The sequence below is a fragment of the Halyomorpha halys genome, unplaced genomic scaffold, assembly GCF_000696795.3.
Source record: "Halyomorpha halys isolate HHAL.00 unplaced genomic scaffold, Hhal_1.1 Scaffold5.1, whole genome shotgun sequence".
NCBI classification, from domain to species: domain Eukaryota; kingdom Metazoa; phylum Arthropoda; class Insecta; order Hemiptera; family Pentatomidae; genus Halyomorpha; species Halyomorpha halys.
Window position 1 is genome coordinate 569,279 of NW_027106871.1, and position 13,017 is coordinate 582,295.

Sequence of the window (13,017 nt, forward strand, 5' to 3'; positions counted from 1 at the left end):
TTGTTTATTGTACAGGGTGTATTCAAAAAGTAAGTGATTAAAAGTTTGTCGTGTTCGTCCGTTACAATTACAGAAATCAGTGTTAGTTATATGAAATCTCTTAAAGTAGTGCTCGAACGGTCCATTTTCTGTCAGTTGTTGAGTCAATGTATAATGTTCACTTTTTATTTTGTTATAATTTTGAGAAGTTATGTTAGGGATGTATTTATGAAGGGATCGTCCTTTAGTGGAAAGTTGCCAGAATCTGTCCCAGTTCTGGATGAGGTCAGTTCTTATGGATTTTTTAATGTAGGATAAGGGAACTAAACTGTAGTCGATGGGAAGCTGAGTGTCGCTCGTGGCTGATTTGGCCAAGCTATCTGCTATTTTCATTACCGTAGACCCCACTGTGACCTTCAACCCATTGTAATGAAATTTTAATATTTACATTCATAATTTTGATTATGTTGTGTCTAATTGCCTCAGTAAGTCGTATTTTTTCGGATTTTTTATAGAGTCTATTAATATTTTACTGTCGGTGTTAATATTATAAGATAAGATGGGATGATCTGTCAGTCTAAATGTGTAGTCTGTGGCCTTAAATTACTGCTAATTTTTCATTTTGATTGTTAGAGCAATGTGTACCAAGTCTGTGTTGTTCGTCATAATACGTGTTATCATGTTGTAATGTAAAAGCGCACCCGGTGTCCTGTCTAAGTCTTCAACGTGTTTGTTAATTTGGCTTGCAGTGATGGGTGTATCCATTGATTAGCTTTTTCTTCTATTTCAATACTGTTTAGTCCAATGTCTTAGTAGTTATATTTCTGTTAATTTTATAAAAAGTCATCAGTTCTTTATATTTTATCGGTGGAAGTCCTGTTAGAACGTAGGCATCATAGGAGATAGTAATATAAAGTTTTTTGTATCTATGTATGTATATACATATACACACATAATAATGGCTTGAAATGAAACTGCCTATTGCTTGTACTTACTACTTGGGATTTTCTTCTTGAAGGTTCATCCCGGAAGATTCCTGAGTATGTATAGGGAGTATTATTAAAGTAAATATTCTCAATTAGTCATGTCATTCTGTTCCCTATATAGTACAACTATTTTTTTCATTCCAACTGAGAGACTGAAACCCAACATCAATTACTTGTGGTTGGGTTTTGTTTTCTTGATTAGAATAAACAGAACCTGAATGAAAAAAATATCAGTATCTCAATGAAATAGGATGGAATAAAAATCCTAGAACCGGTCATTTCTATCCTCGATGCAATATTAACATGTCTCTAAATAAACCATAATACATTTTCAAGTAAATAATGATTTTCTATTATACATAGTTTACTCCATAAGGAAACAATTAACCTCCTATTTGAAATGATTGCGTGGTTTCAAAATTATGGTACAATTAATTCATTGAGGCATAAACAAAAAAAAATGTGTTTGATAAAAATTTTTTGTTTGAAAACATGTCCATTAAAATTAAGCCAATTGTAATGTTAAATATATGTTTCACCTCACCTCACCCTATTGTAACAGTTTACAGTTTCACATACTTCAAACATGCATAAGATTTAATCTTTTTTTCTAGTTTGATATATGACAGCCATCGTCATTTTAATGCAATCACATATTTTGTTTTCATATATTTTAAATACTGATAAAACATCTTTACAAATCAGTGTATTCAGGTGCAATTAACCAAATTTTATTTATTTTATGATAAATTATGAGGAAAAAAGAGAATGAGATGAAATTTCAGATTACTATTGTAAGTACATTTATTTTTAATTTTTAAACAAAATAATATTTAAAAAAAAACTCCACAAAATAACAATACCTTCATTACTTTAATAAATGTGCAGTTTAGTTCAATACTTGCTTTCTTAGAAATTGTAATATTTATTATTATTTAAAACTCCATGTGAATTTGCTTCGTTTTCTTTTAATTTAAAATATATGCAGTAACATCCAGAGTGTAAGAGAGGCTGTATGAAATAATTAGTTGTGCAATGCTATTAGCAATTAGAGTTAGGTGTCAACTTTTCTCAAAAGTTAAATTTTTTTGTCATGTTTAGTATTGCACACGTTTATTAAGTTTTGGAATTCACAAGCTTAATTTGTTTTAGGAATTTGAACTTGGGGAAAAAACCATTACCATGAGGCATTTAATGCTTAATGCTAAAGCTGTATTAAATCATCTGAAGCTTTCGAAGTGGATAGAGAGAATTGAGGTAATTCTAATCTTAATAAATCTAATCTTAAATAAATCTTCTTTAAATTTTATTTATGATTTCATTTATTTGAATATTTATTATTTAAATAACTGATTATGCTATTCATATTGTTGCTAGAATGAAAAAACTTGGTATAAATCTATGGATTGTGATCTACCATGGGAAGTCGACTTCGGAGATTATTATGATAGAAATGATGCCCATAAAATAATATTAGAAGACCCCAGAGATAATAAAAATTGTTCGATCAACATAGGAACTAAAGTAACAGGTATTTTTCATTTCCTATTCTGTGAACTCTAATGTTTAGATTATGCTTTAGGGAAAGGTAAAATTATGTTTTATTTATTACAAACTGTAGTTCCCGGAAAATGAGAATGCTCATCATTTTATCGCAGAGTTGTGTTAAACATGTCCACACAGATAGGATTTATTAAACATAAAATTTTGCTCACATAAGATAAGCTTTTAGAATATTTCAATGAAAAGAATTGGGAACATTTAATTATTTATTTACTTATTATTTTATATCAGGAACCATAATGTTTAAATATTATTGTTACTTTCTGGTTTATTTAAGATATTTAAAACTATTAGTGTCAGTTTTTAATAATTAGTACTAATTTGAAATTCACCAACCAAATTCGACTAACTTTTATTTGAAGCCCATGAGGGAAAAACAGGTGTACTCATTTTTTCAAAATTAAGTTATTAGGAAAAATATGGATGAAGAAAAATACTATTAAAAGTACATTCCTTTGAGGTATAAAGGGCAAAATAAGCTTCTCTAACTGTTAAAAATATCTAGAAGGGTAAGTAACAGGTTATGTGGATGCTTAAAAGGCAAAACACAGATAATGTTTACAAATTAATGAACTCTCATTATTCAAAAACTTGAAAATTAATAATAATAATAATAATTATCTGGCAACTCACAGAGTTTGTTTCTTTCTGAAGAATAAGAAAAAAATATTACTGGTTCTATTAAATGATTTTTTATTCTCTAAAACATAAAGAAACATGAGGATTCAGTATGTTTAAAATAAAAAAATTGTTTCATGATAAAGCAAAATCATATTCTTTTTTAGAATTGTCTGAAAGCTTTAAATACCATTTTTCGAAGAAATTAAAGATTAGGAATTTTTCACCTTGATTCATTTAAAGGATTTTTTTTTTCTTCTGCTGACCATTGTTTATAACTCCTCTGCATTTTATCTAATTCCAACGTTAATACAACCGCTGGAAAGCTGAATATCTCCTCTTCTAACATACCATAACATAATTTTGATTTAGTGCTATAATAAGGGTAAAATATTAGTGTCTAATAAATATATATAACTTTTCAAATATTTCATTTTATATCTCTGGCTCTGATTTATTTAATTAGATCTGGTTTGTGCCCTTTGATGCAGTTTATAGAGCCCTAAAACCAAACTTGGGAAAGTTTGGTGTAGATTTGTTGAATGTTGAAGTCATTTCACTTTTTTTTACCATAGATTTTTGTTATATGTTAATTACCACTAGAAACTAAATAGATATAATAAGCAATCGGTTCAATCATTTATCCAATGTGTAAATAACCAAATATATTAATTTACATCAAACTTTCTACTGTAAATCTAGCAATTGGGAAGCATTGCTAGGCCTGCTAGTTTGTATTTTAAAAAAGAACTCAATAAAAAAAAATCAAACCAACCAAAACCAACTCCAAAAAAATAAGAATGCAATAATAAGAAAAGAAATTTAAAAAAAAATAATTTTTTTTTTCTCTCAGCTTCAGGCTGTTTAAATCCCATCCTCTGGCGGAAAACTATGATCAGAAGACATGTAATGGGACTAAAAGAGGATTCTGACGTATTGATAAAATATTTCAATGAAGTAGAAGATTCGAGAGTTTATTCAATCCTTACCAGAATACAAGTCTCTGTTGCTAGATTGGAAGAAGCAACCTACAATGTGGAAAAATAGATATTTCATTGGAAATATCATGTGTTGAATACTCTACTCTTATTTATCCAACATCTGTTCATTTATTTATTTTTTTGTATATAATTTATCGATTCAGTAATGCTAAAAATTCTTGCCTGTAGTGAGTGATTTGTATATATTGGTGTTTAGAACTAATAATAGGACAATGGTCCAAAACTGCATATATATACTTGTATATATGTTTATGTATAAATATGTATATGGTGAACACAATATATAGATTGTTTTTAATTTATTGAAGTATATATTTTTCTTAATTGTTACTGTTGAGCTCAAAGCTTACTTATGTACAGTAATAAATAGACTAGCAACTAACAAGTTTGTTATTCATGACAGCTTATTTTAGCACATTGTGATTATTTAAATCATTTTATCTCTTCATAACTGTTATTAATTTTATTTATTATAAATGCATAATGGACCATTTTAATTTGCTTTTTATCTAAAAATGAGAAGAAAAAACAAAATAAAACTTTGATCTTTGTCTGTATTTTTAATAAATTTTTGTTGTTTTTTAAAACTTTTATAATATATTCCTTAATTATATCCTAAACTTGAAATTTTATAATGCCTGAATAACATTCTGGGCACTACTGGAAAAAAATAATCAATTGAGTCATTATTTAAATAATAGTTGGACTAATATTTTCAGCATCTGCTTCTTAAAAAAATAATAATTGTTTCCCATTTGATTAATTACCAAATTTGATAATGGAATGCCGTAAGAATCAGATGCAGAAATTTTACAAATGCCCATTAATTTAGGTTAAATTAATAATGAATTTGAAGGTAGACTAATAAATTGTCAGTATTATAAACAAAATGTATATTTAATCAAAATAATCCTCAATATCTATATTCGGGTCTAACAAATCTTCTCCAAATGGAGATAAATCAAGTTGGTTTAATATTAAATTTTCACACATTTCTTCTAAGTCAGTTTCACCGATCAAAACTGCTCCTTGCATCCTGCCATCTTTGAGAATCAATTTTATGTATTCTAAACCTTTGGTAACTCTTAAAAGAATTTCATAATTATTTTCCAGTCTTTGGCCATTAAATAATCCCAGCAGAATAACTTTAAAACCAAAAAATTTAGTGACATGAGTGAAAAGTTCAAAACAGAAATCTTGAAGAAGTTCTTCTCCTTTTAGATTTGTAACCATGGCTTTGGCAGCGTACAGGCCCATCTGGTGAGCTTGAGTCCAGAGGCGCATCTGAAACCACTGAGATGCAGCTTCCCATGACGTGGTACAAACATCTCCAGCAGCATAAACATCAGCTAATGATGTTTCCATTTTCCAGTCAACAGTAATCCCACCGTCAGGTGATAGATGTATTCCAGTGTCAGTTAAGAATGATGTATTTGGTACAACACCTGTTGCTGAAACTATGAAATCGCAACCATACACCTTTCCATTAGTTAGCTTAACAAATATTGGCCAATCTTCATTAGTCAATTTCATACCTTCACTTTTATTCAAAATTTTCTCCACTTCCGAACTATATTCAATCGTAACAGATGATTTACTCTGAAGCATACCCCTGAGATCAACTTGCGAATGCCAGTCTGGACCCAGAGCAGCACCACCTTTAGGTGAGCCTTCTTCTACAGTGAATTTTAACCGTTTTGTTGGAAGATCAGTATTCTTGTCCTCTTTGATAAGTGAAGACTGGAAAAATTCTGCTGCACCAGGGTCGATGAATGTTGCTGAAATGTGATTATTTTTAATAACCCATATAATTTCCATTCCTTCAACTTCATGGACTAATTCGGTAGCAATTCCTCCATTACCGATTACTAACATTTTCTTACTTGATACTAAACGTTTTTGAAATTCCTGGACTGAATCTGTATCCCTGATTCCTATAACTAATGGGTTACTATCAATCAGTTTTGGACTGGCACCACTACAGATGCATAGCTTTTCATATTTTACAGTTTCATTGGAAGTAAAAACTAGTTTGTTTTTATAATCAATACTATTGACTGCCGAATGGATAATGGTTAATGAAGAACAACCTTGAACTAGAGATTCTGAACTTTTCTCTTCTACTGTAAATTCAGACAAAAGTTTGGTTAAATGTTTCAAATTTGAAACTTTTTTTATTGTAGGAGAAGAACTGATCAGTATGATACTTTCTTCAGGAGCCAAAAAAGATATACCTTCAGCACATGAAACTCCAGCAATACCACCTCCAATGATGACAAAAGTGGCTTGCTTCATTTTTACTTAGTTGTATATGTCTTATTTTAATTTTTATACAAAGAATAGTCGTAACTACGAAATGGTACATCAAATTTTATCAATCCTCTATCTTTGGCAATTTTAACAGCAATCAGCAGTTCATTATATCTCTTCTGACAAATCCCCGTTTTACTATAACAGAAAAAAAATCTTCATGAGGATTTATTGTTAGAACTATTTTACTAAATTATGAAGATGGTTAGGGTTGCAGTAAAAAAAGAAGTTCTTAACTATTTTTGTTCTTTTTTACCATAACCCTCACCATCTTCATAATTAGAAATTATACAGCCAGTTATTTATAAATATAATATTTTATTAAATATATTTCCTAGCTGAAAGGCTTTTACAGGTAGATGCATAACCAGTTATCTCTAAATAACCTTCATACGTCAGAAATGACTAAATGGAATAATAAAAAATGTAAATGCACAATAAAAGTGACACAAAATGCACTTTTAAGCTATCTATTTACAAGGGGGAACCACTTCTCTAGCAAATGTAAAAACAAATATGGAAAATTAAGTTTTTTCACATTTAATATTTTACAGTTTTACTAACAATAAATGTCCAGAAGAATAATGCAATAAAGTTACTAAATTGTCTCCCTTTGTTTACACCTCTATTGACTTCATTGTCTTCACCTAATATGACCTCGAGAAATTATTAAATGACACAATGAGCAACTAAAATGGTTTCTATTTTAAATTTAACCTATTCATAGAAACAATCGAAAAATAAAAGAACCAAGAATACACCAACACAAATTTTAAACACATAAGCTACTTCATCTGAAGTCCAGAGAGTTGGTCTGAAAACAAAGTACTTGTTCACAAAATTGATCTTTTTGTAATACCATCCTTACACAAAATATTTTTTTTAAACAGCCATTGTCAAGAAAAGATAGAGTGCAATCTTTAGGAGAAAGAATGAACCAATCTAGTTCAGATCACAGATGACAGTGGGCTGTCAGCAAAAAAAGAAATCTCAGTACAGAATTTAGTGGTAGAGCTGGTGAAACTCGCTATTACAATTTTTTTATCAAGTGAGAAGTTAAGACATTTGTCGGCAATTTCCTGGATTTGTTTATAGTTTTCTTTGTTCTCCATTGTTTTATTTTTGAAATATTTTTAGAAAACGATTTCACCCAGACTTACCAGCTCTGCTTGAGTGGAAGTTATTCAATAATGAACATATTTTTGGGTTTTCACTGTTTTACTGATAATACTAGGTTTACTCGTTATGAAATGTCGGATTTTATATGCAAATACTTCTCTTCCTGTTTTTCTTATGCTTCTGTTTTTGGAATAACCTCATTTACAGTCGTATTGTCCATCGCCTGAGCCACATTTCAACAAAGGTGATTTTCTCACAAGTGTTCTTTTTAGTTAATTGTTTTGAATTTTGTACCGATATGAATTCCACTAATATATGTGTAATTTTTTTGTATGAGTATACTTTTGGTAATAATGCTGCAAAAGCTGCACACAGTATAAATCAGACGTTTAGGGAAAATACTGTTAAAGATCGAAAAGTGCAGCATTGGTTAGAAAAATTTCGGTTGGGAGATTTTTCATTACAAAACGAACCACAAGGAAGACCCAAAACAGCCGCATACATCGCACAGAACAATTGCCAAATTAAATGGATTGAAATATGAAGCACCCAGCCTATTCACCGGATCTCTCGCCAGCCGACTTTCATTTTTTAAACATTTGAAACTGTTTTTACAGGTTAAACAATATAAAAATGAAGACAGCCTGAAAAATTCAATATTTGAATTTATTGATTCTAAAAATCAGAATTTTTTAAAGAATTTCTTTCGATTGAAGTGAATGGAATATATTTAGATTAAATAAACAGCTTGTGAAAAAAGATAAGCAGTTTTATATATCCACTTAAAAATTCAACATTTCAAATGCACCAACCTAATAGTTTTTTTATATAGGAAGATGGTCAGGAGAAACAAAAATAGTTTACAACTATTTATTTTCCGACGTTTCGCCCCACTTTGTAGGGCTTCATCAGGGATGTTCAAAGCAAACGGGTGAACAGTATAAAAATTGATATATAGGAAGATGGTCAGGGTTGCGGTCAAAGGAGAAACAAAAATAGTTTGCAACTATTTATTTTCCGACATTTCGCCCCACTTTGTAGGGCTGTTCAAAGCAAACGGGTGAACAGACAAACGTTTTTTACGGTCAACTATATATACATATATATAATAGTTTTTTTGTTTTTTTTCTATCATAAGGTTGGCACATTGTTTTTGGTTTCAAACCTGAGGAAACTCTAAAATTTATACCAAAACGTTAGCACAACTAAAATAAATTTTACTTATTTGTGTTTGCTAATACTTACCCCAATTCTAACCATCTATCCCTCATACAAAAGGAAATCCTCCTTTCGCTTTATGTTGCCACATGCTTGTTCCATAAATATATTAATTTCATAATTCCATCCATCTCAAGGAAACAAGATCCATATTATTAATAAGATAATAAGATCCATCTTATTAATAAGATAATAAGATCCATCATCTTATTAATAAGATCCATCTTATTAATAAGATCCATCTTATTAATAAGATCCATCTTATTAATAAGATCTTATATCTTATTAATACTATATCTTCTTCCTTTTTAAAACAAACCTTTAAGTAATACAAATAATCTACCTGTAACTCAATATTTCTCCAGTAAAAGGTGAAATGAACTGCTCGAGAAGCTGTATATTTTTAGCATCCAAGACTAAATACTCATCCCTACATATAGGACAGGGATTACCAGTAGATATCACACCTTTTCTCTGAAACACTTTCCATTATATTAAAATTCTAAAATTAGAATTAATTTAATAGGAAATCACAAAAGAATAGAAGCTCACAATACAAGTTTTCCTCGTCTTCCTGGGAGCAAGAGAACCTTTATGATTACGTCTGTACAATTTCCAAACAGGATCTTCACCATATGCTTCAGCATAAGCTAAAATAAAAAATAAATAGAGCTAAGCATTTGAGAAATAACATTAATAATAAATATGTTACAAATTACATAAAGTGGCTAATTATTCCTTTCTTAAGTTCAAAATTGAAATAGGAAATTTTTAATTCATGAATTAATAATATTTAAATAATCTATTTAATAAAGTTACTCTCAATTCCAATCATATAGCTGTTCTTGCAAGCAAAAAATAAAATAAATCTATTAATATCTCTTAGATACTGGATTCCTTATCAGACTTACCTTTACTTTTTAAATATCGTATGCTTGTTTCAACAGGAATCACCTTAGTTCTATCTTTGGAAGCATCTCTGATGGTTTCACTCTCAGCCGTTTCTTCAGCTACTTCTTTCAATGTACAACTTAAATGAAATTGCCTATTAAGAGTCACCTGAAAAAACAAATCTCCGTTCACTGCAAAATATTAATAATATAATATTTGAGATATTTCATTAGTGAAAATGTTTGATCATCTTACAGAAGCAAACAAAAGCAACTTAAGCCTAAACTCAGCTAATAAGAGTGAAAATCTGATAGTGTTCGGATCAGAAAGCTTTCGCTTACCACCCTGGTTTGAATTAAAATTAATCGTTGCTCCTTTCGGAACAGTTATTTTTTATATTGGTCACTGTGGCAATACTTTCTTGTACTAATTTTCCGAATGAACCTTTCAGTTAGTAAATTAACCAAGTCCAATCACAAGTTTCCAGAAAATTTAATTTAATAATATTTCTTGTTGCAAAATTTTAACAATTCTCTTTAATTTTAAATTTTATTTTTTAATAAAAAATTTAAAATTTTAAAGCGTCAATATAGAAAATAAAAATGTTTTCATGGAAATAATAATTTTGTCAACTGAAATTCTCATGTATTGGTTAAATGAAATTAAAAAATTCGTTAATTAATAACTATAGTGACAAGCAAACGTTATCAGGTAGCAAACATGTGCAAGCGCATGTACAATTGAACTCATATTAGAACACAGCTTTTATTTGAGCATTTTTCATCATTCTCCATTATCTTCTACAACATTCTATTTAAATAGTATTATTTCTAAAATCTGTGGCTGTCCAACATATAATACATCTATACTAATACTCTTATTTTTGGAAATGTATTCTCAATGTGGAAAAAGTATTTTTCTTTCCATCTTATTAAGCTCATCATTAAATTCTTTCATTACAGTTTATATTTATCCATTTTTACTACTAGAAATACTTTGAAAAGGTTAATTATTTCAAACAACACAAAATTAAAGGTACTTTAGAAGAAGCCATTTTGAAAATTCGGCATTTAAAACCTGTCAAACTATTTCAATGAGGGTATTAAAGACCATTTAATTGTACATTTATATACCAAATTTAATCAAATTCTTAAAAGCTGTTCTTGAGAAAATTGAAAAAATATGGGAAATTAATTCTATAAGGTGACACTTCTAGTAATTAAATTTTATTTAAAAAGTTGGTGATACATCCCAGGCATATACACACCTTAAATATGATTTAAATTTCATATGATTTTTCATTTTTGAGCTAGGCTGACCACATAAACACTTACACACACAAATCGTTTTTAAAAACTTGCTTATTCAGGCTCAGGGGACCTCAAAATGTGTATTTCTATCGAAAACTTTTTGTGAATTTTTTTTTAAATTTTTCATAATCCCGATAATTTGCCTTACTATTTATTTTCTACATTTGTAAATAAAAGTAAAAATTACTAATACTAATAAAGACACTTATGTCACAGTTTAGTTGAGACTGTTACATTGTTATATGTGTCAATAATAGTCTCATTTGTATTTTTCAGAATATGAAGGAGATGGTCGAGGGTGCTATCAAAGAGAACAAAAAATAATTGAAAACTATTTGTTTGCCGCCGTTTTGCCACACTTTTTAGAACTTCAAATAATATACAAAAAACTAAATAAACATATCATACATAAATATTTCATGTTTATTTTTCTATTTTTACGTGCTATTACATCTCCTGTTAATTTTAAACCAAATATTCCAGGAAGATAATAAAAGAAAACTATTTATTGTTCCGCCCCACTTGCAGTGCTGTCCGATGGTAATATAAAGGACAACTTGTTCTCCTAGTTGTCCTTTGTACTACTATCAGACAGTCCTGACGAAGCCCTACTTTAAACGTTGGTTAACAATAAATAATTTTCTTTTACTATTTTGACACTTATTTAATGTTACCTGCACCTACTTTCATTATACCATTTATGGTAGAGCTGTAGGATCTTGCACCTACCTGCCATGTTAGAGTACCATTTTGGAACTTTTAATTATTTGGATTATTAAATGTGGAGACCACTAATGAATAAGACCAATACTGAACTACAAGATGTAAACAAAGTCCAAAGAACTTATCAGGTAAAGGAGATAGATTAAGTGGAGATAATAGACTGCTAAAGAATATAATTTGAGGAACCTTAACTCAAAAGAGCTTGTTTGAGGTGGATTTAATGATGTTGAGGTTTGATTAAAGGTCTTGGAAGCAGATGATTGAAAAAAATTGGAGCCAAAAGGGGTAACATATCAAGCTATAAAATAGTGATATAATGATAAAGATGAACTATCAACAGGTAGCTTGAATGATTTTTTTTAGGTTAACAAGTATAGAGAAAATCATAAAAGAAATCTAATTGAGAAGTTAAGTGCACCGATTAATTGATACTTACTAAATTTGCAGACAAAACATTACCACTGGCAATACTCTGATTTAATATACGACTATTGTTAAAAAACCTGCTAAGAAACATTATTTAAAACTTATATTCAACTAAATTAAGCGTTATTACAAAAGCTATAACCAACTAACCTAACACCACACATAGAGGTTTATCTAGAATTGATGTATCGTTAACACGATACTGATTATACTAGTATCGATACTTTGTATATGATAAAGTATCAAATTCAATCGGCAAATTTGCGCAAACACAAGCGTGTGGATAGGTTATTTGGCTGGTACAAGTTGGCCTAAATTTGTAGTCAACCCGTCGGATGTCCGTTTTTGGGTGCATTTATTCGTTGGCTGCATCCACAGGTTCAGTTATCCTTATTCTAAGAACTGCCTGCAGAAAAATGTTTGTGCTCTCTGTGTTTTAATTAATTAGAAAATTTCCTGAACCTTCGGATTCAGTAATTAACTCTCGTTTAAGATTGTATGCTTTAAAATTCTACAGGTTCGGTGTAAATACATTGTTTCAAATGTTTTTAATTAACTTTAGCAGTTTATTTTGTATTTAACGTAGCATTAATATATATTTATAGACATTACATGTCTAGGTAATTAAAATAACAAGTTTCTGATTAAAAAATATAGAACAAGGGTTGAATTTATAGATTGTGTAAGTTCTATTTCTATGAATTTTTATCATATACAACTTACGTTGCTGATATTTACGTTTCCTTTCATTTGGTCTATCTTTATTTTCTTCTTTTTTAAAATGAAAATCGACTTTAATAGCCAATAAAAGTCAAAAGAACATATAAGCGTGTCAATAACATTCCCAAATCCATAACTGTACTCAAAGAGTTC

The 13,017-nt window shown here is 29.4% G+C and overlaps 3 protein-coding genes across 3 annotated transcripts in view; 1 reads left to right on the plus strand and 2 right to left on the minus strand.

Moving 5' to 3' along the window:
- neb (nebbish) overlaps positions 1-4,449 on the plus strand; it is a 111,378-nt gene extending 106,929 nt beyond the window's left edge. Inside the window, exons 14-16 of the mRNA XM_014438248.3 lie at positions 2,118-2,222; positions 2,343-2,496; positions 4,000-4,449. Coding sequence (XP_014293734.1) covers positions 2,118-2,222; positions 2,343-2,496; positions 4,000-4,193 — 453 coding nt within the window. The 3' untranslated portion in view covers positions 4,194-4,449. The remainder of the gene's footprint in view (positions 1-2,117; positions 2,223-2,342; positions 2,497-3,999) is intronic.
- A 576-nt stretch (positions 4,450-5,025) lies between these two features.
- Positions 5,026-6,442, minus strand: Pyroxd1 (pyridine nucleotide-disulfide oxidoreductase domain 1). The gene has a single exon (XM_014438298.3). The coding sequence runs from the start codon at positions 6,440-6,442 to the stop codon at positions 5,045-5,047; it is 1,398 nt and encodes a 465-aa protein (XP_014293784.1). The 3' UTR covers positions 5,026-5,044.
- Positions 6,443-6,455: 13 nt separating this feature from the next.
- mRpS18B (mitochondrial ribosomal protein S18B) lies at positions 6,456-12,324 on the minus strand. The gene is made up of 5 exons (XM_014438312.2): positions 12,155-12,324; positions 9,706-9,853; positions 9,347-9,444; positions 9,138-9,268; positions 6,456-6,595 (listed from the first exon to the last, which is right to left on the minus strand). The coding sequence occupies exons 1-5, from the start codon at positions 12,233-12,235 to the stop codon at positions 6,469-6,471; spliced, it is 585 nt and encodes a 194-aa protein (XP_014293798.1). The 5' UTR covers positions 12,236-12,324; the 3' UTR covers positions 6,456-6,468.
- Between the last annotated feature and the right edge of the window lie 693 nt (positions 12,325-13,017).